Here is an 18269-nt window from a genome sequence, read left to right as displayed (position 1 = left end):
ACCAAAAGCATGTCAAATCTGGATCGACAGGGGCGGAGCTTAAGTTGAATGCAACCACCAATCACAAACTTGATCATGCGGCATCACCATCAATGATAACATCAATTATATTATCTACAATCTATCAACAGCTCGACGATGAAAATATTCGAACTGAGCAATGCATAATATCACAAAGTCATGATGGCAATACAAAGCTAGTCATTTTAAACACACACGCGAACACACACGAAAATTTGTGTTTTTAAAGAAAGAGACATGTCTGCTCTCTTTTCATTTTTTTTAATGTTCATTTGTTCCTGAAAACACACACACACACACACACAAAGATTTTACAAAACAAAATCACTATACAGATTTATCCTATTACTTTACTGTGACAGGACTGAAGGGGACCGATTCAAAACAACATGAACATGTTGAACAAAATATAAAACAGAAAGGAACTGATTCCTGTAGGTATAAAAATTATCAATACAACACAACGCATAGCATTTATATTCACACAGCTGTGTAAAAAAAGTACACACATTCCGCTTTATGAAAAAGAAGGAAAATGCAGTTTAGTTTTTCTGGCAGTGATTTCTGACTCGGTGTAGAAAACAACGTCACGGCGTTTAAACACAACCCGATCTGCATCTGATGATGAACTACTGAGGTGAAGAATACACTAATGAGGCTTGAAACTAAGTTTAAAAACATTTTGAAAAAGTCAGGAAATTGGAGAATTACATCATGACGTTATGAACGTGATTACAAACATGCTGCGTTTTTTCCCCATACCGTACTTTGTTCAGGAATCTCGAGTCTCGAGTCAGAGTCAAGTACTAGTCAGTGACGTGTCGTTCATGAGTGAGTCGACTCCTTCAGTTGTTCGTTAGCACAGAGAAGGTTTTCTGCTATATGGAGAACGAACGCTTGTCGAAACATTTGCAAACGGGAGCCGAAAGAGTCGATTCTTATTGTGAACCGAGTCAAATCAACTGACTCACTGAATGGTTCCCAACACTAGCGCCAGAGTCAAGTCAGTGAGTCGTGAGTCTTTCCTAAAATGAAATAAAATCTTATGCACACTTTCCGGACCAACAAACACACACCGCTTTCTCGTTATAGACTGTAATAATAAAATGGTGTAGTGAGAAGCTGCGACTTGGACGTTTAAAATTTTTTTTTAAAAAGTATCACAAAAATTCTTCACAGCTGCCATTAAAGCTCTAGCTGATGAACACTGACAGATTGTGATGAATGAAACCTCTTTAACACACACACACACACACACATTGAGTATAAAGTATACACACTTAAACATCATTGAAATGTTTTTACGCACTGAATCCTCAACTGTGTGTCGTCGTAGCAACTGCTGAACGTAACAGACACAATGCAAATTGATGTGAGATGAAACAGGAGCAAATGGAGTGACTTGGATAAAACCTGCGTCCTAATAACACTCAAGTGTACTCAGCATTCCTCCCTCAGTCAACCCCCCCACCTTTCTCTCTCTCTCAGAGAGATTAGATCAGTGGCGTCCCCCGGTGGATGATGCGATGTTTTCATCCCTCTTTACTCTCTCTGATGTAGTCGACGGTGCGACCGAGAGACCTGAACGACGGCCTCTGACTTGGATCAGCCGCCCAGCATTCCTTCATCACACAATGAACCTGAGGAAGAGGAAGAGAAGAAAAATATTGAGTGATGGACAGGGTGGTGAGATGAAGCGGAGGTACTGCTGATTACTTTATTCATCTTACACCATGGCAATTTACCAACCATTACAATTTTTTATTTATTAATTAATAGGTCTCTCTCTCTCTCTCTCTCTCTCTCTCGAAACGCAGCTTGTCATGTTACCGAGAAACGCCAAAGAAGCGTAAACTCTGTTGTGAAAAATTACAGTTACAGCTTTACGTCGGACTGTTACACAGCGCTAACACTGACTCCTTCCATACACGTTACATAAACACATTTCTCCTTACAGAAAACTTCAACCACATCAATGAATACACGTTTTTTTATTTATTTATGGAGTGTTTGCTGTATACGTCCCTGTGAACGAGCCGTTGCTATAGAAACGATAACGTACAGTATCAGAACGAGCTCATTAATATAAATAAACTTGTGATGTGTCAGAGCCACTGTTATAGAGAATTAATCCACACCTTCTGACCAATCACAATCCAGAACTCAACAGCAGCGCTGTAATTTTAACATTATACTTGTGTGTATTTGTGTGTGTGTGTTACCTCAGCAGGGCAGCCCTGAGGAGCAGGAAGTCTGTAGCTGCCTTTAAGCAGACTAATCAGGTGATAAACGATCATCTGTCCCTGTTTATCAACACCCATAATCTCCATAAACACCTGAGAGAGAGAGAGAGAGAGAGAGAGAGAGAGAGTGAGAAAAGGTGAGACAGAGACAGACAGGGAGGGAGAGAGAGAGATAGAGAGAGAGTGAGACAGATAAGGAGAGACAGATGGACAGACAGAGAGATATATAAGATGAGACAGAGACAGACAGGGGGAGAGAGAGAGAGAGAGACATACAGACAGACAGAGAGAGACAGACATACAGACAGAGAGAGAGAGAGCGAGACATACAGACAAACAGAGAAAGACATACAGACAGAGAGAGAGAGAGCGAGACATACAGACAGAGAGAGAGAGAGAGAGAGAGACATACAGACAGAGATAGAGAGAGAGAGCGAGACATACAGACAAAGAGATAGAGAGAGAGAGAGAGACATACAGACAGAGAGATAGAGAGAGAGAGAGAGAGAGAGAGCGAGACATACAGACAGAGAGGTAGAGAGAGAGAGAGAGAGCGAGACATACAGACAGGGAGATAGAGAGAGAGAGAGAGAGAGACTCACAGCAGGAGGGCTGCAGTTCTTGTCACTGTAGGTGAACAGTTCATACAAAACGACTCCAAAACTCCAAACATCTGATGCCACTGAGAACTTACTCTCCACCAGAGACTCAGGAGCATACCTTCATCACACACACACACACCATACACATATATACATGGTTTATGCTTATATTATTATTATTATTATTATTATTATTATTATTTCCTCACCAGAATATGGGACTCTCTCCAGGTTCCTTAACCGTGTAATAGTCTTTATCCTGTGGAAGAACCTTGGTCAGGCCGAAGTCTCCGATCTTCACACGCATTTCACTTTCCACCAGAATGTTCCGCGTGGCCAAGTCTCTGTGGATGTAACGCTTAGAACCCAGATAGTCCATTCCCTGTAAACACACACACACACACACACACAACGTGAGAATGAGGAGAAACAGCTGTGGTGAACTGTGACACAGTGTGTCAGGATGTTGTGTAATGCTACACACTAAGTGTAAGAATTGAAGTTAACCTCCAAGCTTTTCAACATGTCTCTGCCCTCTAGTGACCAAACGCACGAAGTGCAGTTATCAATGTACTGTACTGTATCCTAGCGGACGCTTCAGCGAGTTTGCAGACTACACAGATCTACTAACTACTGCGGTGTGTTTCGGGTAAGAGTCAACAATACTGTCTGAATACAACAAATATTAAACTAACTTTATACTTAATGTGAGGCTTGAAATCGGAACGGTACGGTAAATTAAATGAAAGTGTGTGCTAGTGAACATTTTATACAGTAATGTGTAACACAAGGAGAACCACTGACTGAATATCTACAAATTACATTATACGTACAAGCAAAAAAACAAAATCTGTTATAAACTAAAACATACAAACTGCAGATCTATTTAAGGTTTAAATGTGAAATGTATTGTTGTGCAGTTTTCACTTGTTAAACAGCTTCATCTGCCGTTTCTGGAAAGGGAAGAGATCTCATGCAGATAAATTAATAACAACACTGAGCTTTTAGCTAAAGGTAAGTGGAAAAAGATTGTGATAAACTGTTTATCTGTAAACCTGTGTGTGTGTGTGTGTGTGTGTGTGTGTGTGTATACTTTGCAGATCTGTGAAGCGTAGTGCAGCAGTTTCTTGTGATCGAAGCGCTCTTTGTTTTTAGCAAGATATTCCCTCAGACTGCCGAACGGAAGGTACTCCATCACCAAACGCAGGTTTTTACGCCCTAAAAAAAGAAAAGAAAAAAAGGAATGAAGGATTTATAAATATATAATAAAATAAATATATAAATAAAAAAATCCAACAGACGCTTGATAACAACTTTTTCCACCAAGACATCAGGTCTAAATATTATATCTGAATAATAATAAGAAGAACTATCTGAGGAAATCGTGAACGTGTGTGTGTGTGCACGCGTGCACGTGAGTCTCACCTGCAGTGTAACACACTCCTTTGTACTTGACGATGTTCTCGTGCTGTAACGATTTGAGGATCTCGATCTCCCTCTCAAAGTCGCGCAGGTGTTCGGCGGTGCTGTGCTGCAGCTTCTTCACCGCTACGACCTCGCCAGTGTTATCCTGCAACGGGTCATAACGACACTTCTCCACACTGCCAAAGTTCCCCTATACACACACACACACACACACACACACACACACACACACACACACGGAACATGTAACAAGCATTTCATCTTCAGTATACTTCATTTGTGGATTTTCTGGGTCTAAATCGGCCAATCAGCTTCAGCTTTATACGCGTTGCACATCGTGAAACATTTTAACAGCGTTAATCGCACTACAGTACGAAACTACACAGAGTGTGAGCTTTTAACCTCCTGAAGGTGTGTGTTTTTTTTCCCTCAGACGTCGTCTCCACACCAAGAAAAGTTTGGTGATGAAGATGTTTTTACCTTTCCCAGCTGCTGCAGGAAGATCAGGTGTCGTGCCTCGAACTGAGTCGGCTCCTGGCTGTCGAATGTTCCGGATAACCCGAACCCGCGGTTCCTGACGGGCAGAACATCGTTCTCTACCAACAACTCGTAATCTGAGAGAGTGAAAAAGACAAGAGAAAGAAAAATGATTCTCCGTGTTACAATGAAAAAAATCACGCAAGTGAAATGCACAGATAAATGGGAGGAGCTGAAATATACAGTGTATATGATATACAGAGTTGTGTAGAGTGGTGTAGAGTTGTGCAGAGTTGTGTATTGTGTAGAGGGGTGTAGAGTTGTGTATTGTGTAGAGGGGTGTAGAGTCGTGCAGAGTGGTGTATTGTGTAGAGTGGTGTAGAGTTGTGCAGAGTCGTGTAGAGTTGAGTATTGTGTAGAGGGGTGTAGAGTTGTGCAGAGTCGTGTAGAGTTGTGTAATGTGTAGAGTGGTGTAGAGTTGTGCAGAGTCGTGTAGAGTTGTGTATTGTGTAGAGTTGTGTATTGTGTAGAGTGGTGTAGAGTTGTGCAGAGTCATGTAGAGTGGTGTAGAGTTGTGTAGAGTCGTGTAGAGTTGTGTATTGTGTAGAGTTGTGCAGAGTCATGTAGAGTGGTGTAGAGTTGTGCAGAGTCGTGTAGAGTTGTGTATTGTGTAGAGGGGTGTAGAGCTGTGCAGAGTCGTGTAGAGTTGTGTATTGTGTAGAGGGGTATAGAGTTGTGTAGAGTCGTGTAGAGTTGTGTATTGTGTAGAGGGGTGTAGAGTTGTGTAGAGTCGTGTAGAGTTGTGTATTGTGTAGAGGGGTGTAGAGCTGTGCAGAGTCATGTAGAGTTGTGTATTGTGTAGAGGGGTGTAGAGCTGTGCAGAGTCATGTAGAGAGGTGAAGAGTTGTGCAGAGTTGTGAATGTTGTGCAGAGTGGTGTAGATTTGTGTAGAGTTGTGTACCTGGGGTGAAGAGGCTATTCAGGTCTCGGATGACGGATCTAAACGATGGACGCTGGAACGGTTCATAGTCCATACAGCTGTTAATCAGAGTGGCCAGTTCTGTCCATTTGGGTGCAGAGAGCTGGTGTCTGTCCTCATAGAACAACAGCTTCTGTAACACACACAAACACACACATGGAGCGTTAGCTGTCTGATGACTTATTAGACTCCATTAGGAAAGTGTGTGTGTGTGTGTCTGTCTGTTTGTGTTTTACCTTGGAGGAGTCGTAGGAGCTGAGTGGTTTCTCTCCTCCGGTGTATATCTCCCACAGCGTGGTGCCGAAGCTCCACTTGTCCGTGGCTAAGCTCAGATTCCTGTGATCCTCCACACACTCCGGGGGAACCCAGGGGATGTGCTCGATCAGAACTACACACATGCGTGCACACAAACACACACAGACACACACACAGGAAGACAACAGATGAAGATTGGGAGAAAAATCACTTTTCTTTGCTTTGATATGCATGTATTTGTGTGTGTGTGTGTGTGTCTCACTCTCTCTGGGCTGGACTGAGATGCTAATTCCTGGGTCACTCAGTTTTATGAAAGGTGGAGTGTGTGTCTTTCTGTCTTCCTCTCTAGCGAGCAGAATGTTTTTAGCACACACATTCCCATGGATCAGGCTCTTATCCTCCTGCACAAACAACACACACACACACATCATGATTAAACCACACCCCTGTATTTTATGCACACTATAAAAACAGAATTGTCAGTTCAGATGAGTGTGTGTGCTGAACACATTTATATTACAGATGTGATGTTCAACTGAAATGACAGCTCTCTCTGTCTCTCTCTGTGTGTCTCTCTCACTCTTTCTCTCTCTCTGACCCACCAGGTAATGCATGACCCAGGCTAGCTGCTTGGCCACCTCCAGCTTCCAGGTGATGTTGATGGAATTGCGGTTCCTCCTCAGGTACGTGTCCAACGAGCCAAAGCGTACAAACTCCTGCACCATGATGTCTGAGACGCAACACACACACACACACACACACATCAAATTCAGATGTTCAAATGTAGGTGAGTGTGAACTTTAACCAGCAATTTTAAAACTTACGCTCCTCTGTGCACACACAGATCCCGTAATTAAGCAGCAAGTGCTTATGGGAAATCTGACTCATCATACTGGCTGCTTCAAAGAAGGACTGAGAGAGAGAGAGAGCGAGAGAGAGTTTACTACATATTACACAAACACTAATCTGTTAATCAGATCTTGTGATGTTTTTTTCCCCATGATACCTCAGTGTAGTTGCGGTAGCTCTTGTCCAACACCTTCATCACCACCTCCATCTCGTGCACCTCCCCGTAATCCCCCAGCTCCCTCCTGACTCCGCGGAACACCTGCGTGAACGTTCCCTGTCCCAAACTTTCCATCTGAGAACACACACACACACACACACAGAATAACTTTAAAAGTTTTCAGAGGAAAACTCAAGGACGTTTGAGAGTTAAAGTTCTAACATTAATATTCCTTTACTAAAGTTCCTGGTCTAAAGTTCCAACACTAAAGTTCCTGGTCTAAAGTTCCAACACTAAAGTTCCTGGTCTAAAGTACCAACACTAAAGTTCCTGGTCTAAACTTACAGGACTAGCTTTCCTGAGCTAAAGTTCTTGTGCTAAACTTCCTTTACTAATGTTCCATGGTAGGGACGTCACGAGAACCGATACTTCAGTACCAAGTTGGTACCAACATTCTTAAAACGTGACAGTACTTGTTTTTCTGGAGTACCGTTTGAACCGATTCTAAAGGAGGTACCGAGGTTGCAATTCTTCCGGACCTGATGGGGGCAGCAAATACGTGCAAGTGTTTTAGTCGGTCCACAAGCAGTGAAGAAGAAGAACAACTACAAGCACACGGGAAAAACTACAGTTTAGCTCCACTGCGACTCGTTGAGAGGAAAGGTGGTGTGGAATATGGAAATACTTCGCATTCGAGGTGGATGACAATGAACATATAATTGATGCTGTGAAGCCGGTGTGCAACCGATGCTATCGTTCATTTCAAACAATGCGAGGAAGCACCTGAAAGACGGCTATATTATATTTGTTTGAGGCAGCTGGCATTGTGGCCGTGAAACCAGCTAACGTTATGCTCCATGTAATGTTAGCGATAGCCAGTTATTTGTTAACGACGCTAACGCATTGCAGTGTTATAAACTACTTCCTAATGGGCCAGCATGCATCGCCATTCAGCCCGTGTCCTGTCAGCTAAATGTAGAATAATGTCACTAATAATTATTCACATGTTCATGCTTTTAATAAATCGTTTTGGCCTGCCACCATATCAGTGAATTTAAACTAATGCTTGCATTCAGAGTATAAGAGGTTGTGTGTGTGTGTGTGTGTGCGCGTTTAGGAGTGCTGCACCTCCACTGTAGCCTCCACTCATTGTCAGACAGTGTTTGATAACTAAAATCTCTCTCTCTTTTGGCCAGTATCAGCCAGAGGAGGATGTCCTCCAGGAGAGTTTTCCATTAAATTTTTTTATTTTATTTTTATACCACACCGTGGTATCGACTTTGGTATCGAGTATCATGTACTTCTGGTGGTATCGGTACCGACTACTAGATTTTTGGTATCGTGACATCCCTATTCCATGGCTAAAGTTCCTGGACTAATGTTTCAGAGCTACAGTTCCTGGGTGAAAGTTACTAGGCTAAAGTTCATGGGCTGAAGTTCCTAGACCACAGTTCCTCAACTAATGTTTCTGGGACGAAGTTCATACCATTTGCAGGTCCTCTCTGTGGATTTTGTGGAAGACCATCTGACTGTGTTTGAGGAGTGATGGAGAGAACAGAACATCTGAGTCCTGATCATTCCTGCAGATTAACAAGTTCGACTTATCTACAGAGAGAGAGACAGTGAGACAGAGAGAGAGAGAGACAGACAGACAGAGAGACAGACAAACAGAGAGAGAGAGAGAGACAGTGAGACAGAGACAGACAGACAGAGAGACAGAAATGGTCTTTTATGTAAAAGTCATTGCTCTGTATTCTCTCAATCAGCCAGCAGCACATTTTAAGTTCTACAGAAAGCAGAGTGTGACCTCTATGTGACCTCTGACCTTTGTTCCTAGGAGGGCAGCACTTGGTGAACTGGAAGATGTGACCCTCAGAGCGCAGCGCCTCCTTCTGGTAGCGGTGCAGAAGCTCACTCAGACTGCTGAACACACACTTCGCTCCACTCAGCACAAACTCACCTGCTGCAGTGCGTACGATCTGACAGTGCTTATACTCAAACACACCGTCATACTGCACACACACACAAACACACACACGCGCCCAGGTTTACTCTATGATCACACTACAAAGGACAGGAAGTAGTTTATAGGACACACTCACCCCAACCACGAAGGACAGGAAGTATTTGTCGTAGTCTTTAGGGCTGCAGCGCAGGATGTACATGCCTTTAGCATTGTCACAGTGACGGAGACGGCTAATGGCAAACTCCATCCTAAAGCCATGGACATACAGTCAGCTGTGGTTATCTCTGTGTGTTTGTGTGTGTGGACATCATCTCTGACCCTTACTGATCATCACTGTACAGCAGTTTTTAAAGTAAGCATCACATCTGTACTGATATTCAATATAATGACAGGAGAGGTCCTGAGGAACAGGACACAACCCCACTAAGTAGTGAGCACTACAGGAGGGTGAAACTCACGAGACGGGTCCGTGGCAGTTACACTGAATGGCCTCCAGCAGTCTAGGGGGCGCCACCTCCTTGCACAGGTAATGATGAGCATCCATTGTGAGTCTGTAGTAGCCGTCGATCAGTGAGACGAAGGACAATGCCTCGGACAGAGACGAGAACTCCAACTCCTGAAACGAACGAGTAAGAGAGAGAGAGAAGGAGAGAGAGTGTGTGTGAGAGAGAGAGAGACAGAGAGAGAGAGATTAGAAAAGGAAAAGAAACTTTTGCAGTAACGATTCACATTAATGATTTCAAATTCAAAAATGCATCTTACTAAGTGGTCTAACCAAGGACACATGCTAAGAAGGTAAAAACTGTTTGTGTGTGTGTGTGTGATACCAGTGTCTGGCTGTCCTGTCTGTTGATGGTGACGATGCGACTCTCGACAGAACCGTCTTTGCTCGCCTGCTTAATGCTAATATCAATAACATCAGGGAAATCACAGTACACCTGCAGATTCTAGAGAGAGAGGGAGAGAGAGAGAGAGAGAGAGAGAGAGAGAGAGAGACAGACAGCATGACAGACAGAACAGCAGACAGACAGAGAGACCCACAAAGAGTAAGTGGGAAGAGTATGACAGACATATAAATTACAAATATATCTCTATTTGTATCTATCTATTTAACTACCCATCTGTCTACTTGTCCCTCTGTCTTTCTTCCTGCTTCTCTACATGTGTGTCTGTCTTTCTGCCTGCTTGTCTACCTGTCGGTCTTTCTGCCTGCTTGTCTACCTGTCAGTCTTTCTGCCTGCTTCTCTACCTGTCTCTCTGTCTTTCTGCCTGCTTCTCTACCTGTCTCTCTGTCTTTCTTCCTGCTTCTCTACCTGTCTGTCTGTATTTCTGCCTGTTTGTCTACCTGTCTGTCTTTCTGCCTGCTTCTCTACCTGTCTCTGTTTTTCTGCCTGCTTCTCTACCTGTCTCTCTGTCTTTCTGCCTGCTTCTCTACCTGTCTCTCTGTCTTTCTGCCTGCTTCTCTACCTGTCTCTCTGTCTTTCTGCCTGCTTCTCTACCTGTCTCTCTGTCTTTCTGCCTGCTTCTCTACCTGTCTCTCTGTTTTTCTGCCTGCTTCTCTACCTGTCTCTCTGTCTTTCTGCCTGTTTGTCTACCTGTCTGTCTTTCTGCCTGCTCTTCTACCTGTCTGTCTGTCTCTCTGTCTGTCTGTCTATCTTTCTGCCTGCTCCTCTACCAGTCTGTCTAATGTTACAGTGCTGAAGATCTTAGACTAACGTCCAGCATTATTCCAGGAATAAAATTCTAGAATAAGTTTGAGGTTTCTGGACTAAAGTTTTGGAAATAGAGTTCATGGATTAAACTTCCATGATTAAAGTTCCTGTACAGTTATATCAGGGCTAAAGTTCCTGGACTAAGGTTCCTGGAGTTCTTGGGTTAATCTTCCTGGAATAAAACTTGAGTACGTAAAATTCCTGTACTACAGTTCGACTACTCGACTTATATAAGTGCTGTCATGCCCATCGCTCTCAGCCAATTGGAGCTTACGGAACTCACTGTACAGGACTACATTAAGATCTTCTTTACCTGTCCGTCTCCAGCATCTTTCCCCTTGGTCCACTGGATGCCGTGGTTGCCGGTGACGACGATGGTTATCATGCCGACGACGGGCTGTGAGACGAGGAAGCGTTCGGTGTAGAACCCGGGCTGCAGAACCTCTAAACTGGCCACGTACTTCAGCATGAGCTCTGTGACGGGTGCTCTGCAAAGGCGCAGACGCTCCACGAACCGCCGGAACCGATAACGGATCCGCTTCCTCGTCACGATGTGGTACCGCTGGATGTGAGCGCGGATGGCCTTGGGCAGGAAACTCTTATAGCTGTGTGTGTGTGTGTGTGTGTGTGTGTGTGTGTGGGTGTGTGAGAGAGAGAGAATTCTAGATTATAACAATGCATGTGTGAAAGAGAGAATGTACTGAAAATGTGCTTTTCCTGTGTGTGTTTTTCAAACTGAAGGAAAAGCACTGAACTCTGTGGACCTATGACCTTCAGAAGGTCAAGTGGGCAGAGCCTTCACCTGTAGTCATGGTAAATTTTGATGGGCGAGCAGCCTTTCTCTTTAGCGATCCTCATCATGTCCAGCACGGCCAGGCCGAGACATTCCTCCTGAGCATCATGGCTAACTGGGATACTCACTGAACCATCCACGAAATCACTCCTCCACTGAGAGAGAGAGAGAGAGAGAGAGAGAGAGAGAGAGAGAGGGAGGGAATGAGAGAGAGAGAGAGAGAGAGGGAGGGCATGAAAAAGAGAGAGGGAGGGCATGAGAGAGAGAATTACTGGAAAGCAACACACGCACACACACACGCACCACTTCCTCATTATGTAGAACCGTGAAATTAGGAAGGGGAAGAAAGTGGAAAGTCTTAAACACTCAGCAACTTACTGCATCACACAAACACACACACACACACACACACACACTTGCCCTCCACCCCTCCAGTATTTCCACTTCCCTAGCTCTGGCACACACCCTTCAACCACACAGGATGACACAAACACACACACAATCCACTAATACGACCTTCTTATTAAGACCCAGCGACATGTTTAACCTCAGGTCACTGAGACTGAGAGGCGATGTTTACCTGGGCGAACAGGTATGCCGTGGTGACGTCATCAAACACAGGAGCCTCGGAGCTCTTGGTGACGCCATAGCGATGGGCGTGGCTTGATCCTCTCCCGTACCAGCCGGGGAAATAAAACCTGGACAGAAGAGATTATTAGGAAGATATGATGAAGTGTCTGTACTGCGAGCTTTAGGGTGGAGTTACGCTTCAACTCACCTAGGGGAATATTTTTCCCCTCTGATCTGATTAAAGACATAACTGTAGGGTTTGTTAAAACAATAAAAGTTGCCGGGGGCGTGGCCAGGCATACAGTACGTAACGTGTGACATGTAACCTCTTTACAGCATAAAAAACAAAGTAAAATCCTAACAAGTGAAAATCTCTTTAAACAAGTAAAAATGTAGAAACAGGTTTAATAAAGCTTTAAAGTATCTCATTCTACTGCACTGGCAGATAATTCTGCTTCTTTCTAAACATAAATTAGTTAAAATTAGTTCATTATCTGGCAACGGAACGAGACTCGAAATTATCTTATATGTGGCTTGTTTTAATCTTATAACAGGTTCAATATACTCTCATATATATATATGAACCAGGGCAGCTGTGTCTCAGGTGGTAGAGCGGGTTGTCCACTAATCGTAGGGTTGGCGGTTCGATGCCCAGCCCACATGACTCCACATACCGAAGTGTCCTTGGGCAAGACACTGAACCCCAAGTTGCTCCTGATGGCAAGTTAGGAGCCTGCATGGCAGCTCTGCTACCATTGGTGCGTGAATGTGTGTGTGAATGGGTGAATGAGACACAGTGTAAAGTGCTTTGGATAAAAGAGCTATATAAGTGCAAACCATTTACCGTGTATATATATATATATATATATATATATATATATATATATATATATACGCACACACTCTCTATACACACACTCTCTATTAGGGATGTCACGATACCAAAAATCTAGTAGTCGGTACCGATACCACCAAAAGTACATGATACTCGATACCAAAGGCAATACCACGGTGTGGTTTAAAAATAAAAAAAAATTAATGAAAAACTCTCCTGGAGGACATCCTCCTCTGGCTGATACTGGCAAAAAGAGAGAGAGAGAGAGTGAGATTTTAGTTATCAAACACTGTCTGACAATGAGTGGAGGCTACAGTGCAGGTGCAGCACTCCTAAACGCACACACACACACACACACACACACACACACCTTATACTCTGAATGCAAGCATTAGTTTAAATTCACTGATATGGTGGCAGGCCAAAACGATTTATTAAAAGCATGAACATGTGAATAATTATTAGTGACATTATTCTACATTTAGCTGACAGGACACGGGCTGAATGGCGATGCATGCTGGCCCATTAGGAAGTAGTTTATAACACTGCAATGCGTTAGCGTCGTTAACAAATAACTGGCTATCGCTAACATTACATGGAGCATAACGTTAGCTGGTTTCACGGCCACAATGCCAGCTGCCTCAAACAAATATAATATAGGGACCGTCTTTCAGGTGCTTCCTCGCATTGTTTGAAATGAACGATAGCATTGGTTGCACACCGGCTTCACAGCATCAATTATATGTTCATTGTCATCCGCCTCGAATGCGAAGTATTTCCATATTCCACACCACCTTTCCTCTCAACGAGTCGCAGTGGAGCTAAACTGTAGTTTTTCCCGTGTGCTTGTAGTTGTTCTTCTTCTTCACCGCTTGTGGACCGACTAAAACACTTGCACGTATTTGCTGCCCCCATCAGGTCCGGAAGAATTGCAACCTCGTACCACCATTAGAATCGGTTCAAACGGTACTCCAGAAAAACAAGTACTGTCACGTTTTAAGAATGTTGGTACCGAAGTATCGGTTCTTGTGACATCTCTACTATCAATACACACTCTCTATACACGCTCTCTATACACACACTACTACACACACTCTATACTACACACACTCTATACACACTCTCTATACGCTATGTGTGTGAGAGTGAGTGTGTGTGAGAGTGAGTGTGTGAGTGGTGACGTTATGAACATGTGACAGACCCATAGGGTTTTTTCCCCCCCAAATGTGAAAGTATCATATTTGATAGTGGGTTTCTCTCTCTCTCTTTATACATACTCTCTATACGCTATATATATGCTATGTGTGTGAGAGTGAGTGTGTGTGAGAGTGAGTGAGTGTATGTGAGTGAGTGTGTGTGTGTGAGTGAGTGAGTGAGTGTGTGCGAGTGTGTGTGTGTGTGTGAGTGAGTGAGTGTATGTGAGTGTGTGTGTGTGTGAGTGAGTGAGTGAGTGTATGTGAGTGAGTGTGTGTGTGTGTGTGAGTGAGTGAGTGTGTGCGAGTGAGTGTGTGTGTGTGAGTGAGAGTGAGTGAGTGTTAGTGAGTGAGTGAGTGAGTGAGTGAATTTGTGTGAGTTTGTGTGAGTGTGTGTGAGTGAGTGAGTGTGAGTGAGTGTTAGTGAGTGAGGGTGTGTGTGTGAGTGTGTGTGAGTGAGTGTTAGTGAGTGAGTGAGTGAGTGAGTGTGTGAGTGAGTGTGTGAGTTTGTGTGAGTGTGTGTGAGTGAGTGAGGGTGTGTGAGTGTGTGTGAGTGAGTGAGTGTTAGTGAGTGTGTGAGTGAGTGTGTGAGTGAGTGTTAGTTAGTGAGTGAGTGAGTGAGTGTGTGAGTGAGTGTGTGAGTTTGTGTGAGTGTGTGTGAGTGAGTGAGGGTGTGTGAGTGTGTGCGAGTGAGTGAGTGTGAGTGTGAGTGAGTGAGTGTTAGTGAGTGAGTTTGTGTGAGTGAGTGTGTGAGTGTGTGTGAGTGCGTGTGAGTGAGTGTGAGTGGTGACGTTATGAACATGTAACAGACCCACATGGCTTTTTCCCCCCCAAATGTGAAAGTATCATATTTGGTAGTGGGTTTCTCTCTCTCTCTCTCTCTCTCTCTCTCTCTCTCACACACACACACACACACAGAGCAGTGGTGAGTAAAAAAGTCACTTTGCTTTTTGAACCTGCAGAAATGTTTAACCTTCTGTCTGTTCTTGCAGTTTCAATACTGTGTGTGTGTGTGTGTATGTGTGAGTGTGAGACGTGATGTGATGTGAATCCTGTCAGCAGTCTGTGGTGGGTTCTATAAAGGAGAAGTGTGGTATGAGAGAGAGAGAGAGAGAGGGAACAGCCTGGCAGGAAGACAGAAAGTTTGACAGACAGATAAATATAGAAGTAAAAGGAAGACACACAGATAGACAGAGGCACAGACAGACAGACAGACAGACAGATGAATAGATAAGACAGGCATACAGGCAGGCAGTAGCATAAATGAACAGGCAGGCAGGCAGACAGATGAATAGAAAGACAGACAAACAGGTAAAGAGAAAGACAGATGAATAGAAAGACAGACAGGCAGATGCATAAATGAATAGACAGACAGACAGACAAATGAATAGACAGACAGACAGATGAATAGACAGACAGATAAATAGACAAACAGACAGACAAATGAATAGACAGACAGACAGATGCATAAATGAACAGCCAAACAGACAACAGACAGATGAATAGACAGACAGACAGGCAGAAGCATAAATGAATAAACAGACAGACAAACAGACATATGCATAAATGAATAAACAGACAGACAAACAGACATATGCATAAATGAATAGACAGACATACAGATGCACAGACAGACAGGTAGGCAGACAGACAGGTAGTGTAATAAGGTCTGATGCCCGTTTCTGTGTGGGTGTGAGTGTACCTGATTCTGAACAGGAGCTTCTCATTGGTGGACTCGTCCACTTTGAAGACATGATTGGGTGGATACCACACGCGATCACTCTCTCTCATCAGGCCGAAGAGACTCAGGTAAACAGGGCCAACACCTGTGGGCGGAGCAACAGAACAAACACACCCCAGCATCAGCCAATCAGCATTCAGAGTTCAGACCCATACATAAATGAAATAAATAAATCAACATGAATTGGAACTCAAAACAAGTCATAAACACATGTTTACACATGTGAGTCAGCTGTCCGTCTCCTAGCAACCAATTTCTTTATTCTTCTGTACAGATTCTTGTTATAAACAATAATTAATTTGTTTATTATTAATAAACAAATTGATAATGCATCTATTTTGAATTTTCTATATTTTAAATAATATTTTCATTTATATAAAAAAAATATGTAAGACTGAGAAAGAGAGAGAAAAATCTGTCATTTATTTAAAACACTTTCCAATTTTAAACATAAAGCTTGTTTTATATTTGGAGCTTGGAGACGGGAAAAAATAAGCAGCGTTATGTGCAGAGAGAGTGCGCTTGGTGTGGACATGTAAACAGGAAGTGGTAACAGTTGGGACAGGAAATGAGGGTACATGTTTTTGATGTCTCAACCTATTCATACACTTTGTCTCTCTCTCTCTCTCTCTCTAACACACACACACAGACACATACAAACCAGACACACACACACAGGCATATACATAGACACAGACACACACACACACACAGACACACATACACAGACACACACACACACACACACAAATACATACACACAGACACACACACACAGACACACACACACACAGACACATATAGACACACACACACACACACACACACACACACACTCTGACCTCACGGTCTGTTTATCTGCTTTGCCTGTATGTGTTTGTCCTAATAACACACTATGTGTGTGTGCGTGAGATTAATAAGAAATCTGTGTGTGTGTGTGTGTGTGTGTGTGTGTGTGTGTGTATATATGTGTGTGTGTTTTGTGTGGACTGTATATGCATGTTTTTTGAGGACTCTGTATATGCGTGTGTGTGTGTGTGTTTTGTGAGTACTGTATGTGTGTGTATGTTTTTGAGGACTCTGCGACTGCGTGTGGTTTGTGAAGACTCTGTATGTGTGAAATTTGAGTGTGTGTTTTCTGAGCACTGTATGTAATTTGAGAGAAGTCTGTGTGTGTGTGTGTGTGTATGTGGTCTGTCTCTGTGTGTGTATTTTTTTAGGACTCTGTGTGTGTGTGCGCGTGTGTGTAGGATGGTGGTAGCTTTTTACTGACCTAATCACTGCAGTGAACATTGGTTGGAGGGAGGGGGTTATATCACTATATAGTAATATAATAATAATAATAATAATAATAATAATTATCATCATCCTTATCATCATCCTTATCATCATTATATATAATTAAGGCTTAAATGAAATAAAACCTAACTATAAAAGATTTAATGAGGTTTTATTTGAGCAGTTTCGTCACTGAAACAATTAGATACAGCCTTGTTGTGTGGTGTTGTTGCAGTGAGAAACAGCCTGGGGGCGCTGTGTGGGATATGGTATTGTGATTGAGAGGAGAAGTGTTTCTCTGAGGAATATTTTATTTCTTTTACATGTGTAGTACACCACAAGCCTATAAACTTTGAAAGAAACACCAGTAGCAAGGTAACCTAAATAATATGTTAAAAATCTAAATATTAAATCAAATAAAACTGTAGCTGGGGGACACCCCTGGTGATAGCTCCTGAGATTTGTATTTAATGAAGATTTAACGCTTATTTTCCCCCACAACGCCGACATATGGTTCATCCAAATTTATTGGTTCACCTCCCTCGTAGGCTCGAATCTTAAATGTTCCCAGATTGCCGATGTAACATTTGGTTTCCCAACAAGTTCCGTCGCAGAACCCGAAGAGAAATCGCAACACTCTCCTGACTGGATTTTACCGCGCTCAAACTAACAGACAACAACTTATAAGGCGTTTGATTATGATTACATAATTTGTGTATTAATATAAAATCTCCCGCTATATGGTAGACTATAAATACTAATTAATATTGCAATTGTTGTTGTTGTTGTTGTTATTATTATTATTATTATTATTATTATTACTACTACTACACTTGTAGGGGCGCACGGTGGCTTAGTGGTTAGCCTCACACTTCCAGGGTCGGGGGTTCAAGTCCCACCATGGCCCTGTGTGTGCGGAGTTTGCATGTTCTCCCCGTGCTGCGGGGGTTTCCTCCAGGTACTCCAGTTTCCTCCCCAGTCCAAAGACATGCATGGTAGGCTGATTGGCATGTCTAAAGTGTCCGTAGTGAATTAATGGGTGTGTGTGTGTGTATGTGATTGTGCCCTGCGATGGACTGGCACCCTGTCCAGGGTGTACCCTGCCTTGTGCCCCATGCTCCCTGGGATAGGCTCCAGGTACCCCGTGACCCTGAGAGAAGGATAAGCGGTACA

The 18269-nt window shown here is 43.2% G+C and overlaps 1 protein-coding gene across 1 annotated transcript in view; it reads right to left on the bottom strand.

Moving 5' to 3' along the window:
- Positions 1 to 266: 266 nt before the first annotated feature.
- The window catches only part of jak2a (Janus kinase 2a), a 35148-nt gene continuing 17145 nt past the window's right edge, over positions 267 to 18269 (bottom strand). The window contains exons 3-24 of the mRNA XM_053649602.1: positions 15780 to 15903; positions 12060 to 12177; positions 11489 to 11634; positions 11000 to 11291; positions 9802 to 9921; positions 9433 to 9590; positions 9111 to 9222; positions 8834 to 9020; positions 8495 to 8613; positions 7009 to 7143; positions 6827 to 6914; positions 6605 to 6732; positions 6265 to 6403; positions 5984 to 6135; positions 5730 to 5880; positions 4772 to 4905; positions 4292 to 4481; positions 3960 to 4084; positions 3076 to 3248; positions 2867 to 2984; positions 2244 to 2357; positions 267 to 1661 (exon numbers count right to left, since the gene is read on the bottom strand). Of these exons, the coding sequence (XP_053505577.1) occupies positions 1554 to 1661; positions 2244 to 2357; positions 2867 to 2984; positions 3076 to 3248; positions 3960 to 4084; positions 4292 to 4481; positions 4772 to 4905; positions 5730 to 5880; positions 5984 to 6135; positions 6265 to 6403; positions 6605 to 6732; positions 6827 to 6914; positions 7009 to 7143; positions 8495 to 8613; positions 8834 to 9020; positions 9111 to 9222; positions 9433 to 9590; positions 9802 to 9921; positions 11000 to 11291; positions 11489 to 11634; positions 12060 to 12177; positions 15780 to 15903 (3131 nt within the window). The 3' untranslated portion in view covers positions 267 to 1553. The remainder of the gene's footprint in view (positions 1662 to 2243; positions 2358 to 2866; positions 2985 to 3075; positions 3249 to 3959; positions 4085 to 4291; positions 4482 to 4771; positions 4906 to 5729; positions 5881 to 5983; positions 6136 to 6264; positions 6404 to 6604; positions 6733 to 6826; positions 6915 to 7008; positions 7144 to 8494; positions 8614 to 8833; positions 9021 to 9110; positions 9223 to 9432; positions 9591 to 9801; positions 9922 to 10999; positions 11292 to 11488; positions 11635 to 12059; positions 12178 to 15779; positions 15904 to 18269) is intronic.

The sequence above is a fragment of the Ictalurus furcatus genome, chromosome 18 (assembly GCF_023375685.1).
Source record: "Ictalurus furcatus strain D&B chromosome 18, Billie_1.0, whole genome shotgun sequence".
NCBI classification, from domain to species: Eukaryota; Metazoa; Chordata; class Actinopteri; order Siluriformes; family Ictaluridae; genus Ictalurus; species Ictalurus furcatus.
The sequence above is the reverse complement of the archived record's forward strand: the minus strand, read 5'-3'. Positions and strand labels throughout refer to the sequence as shown.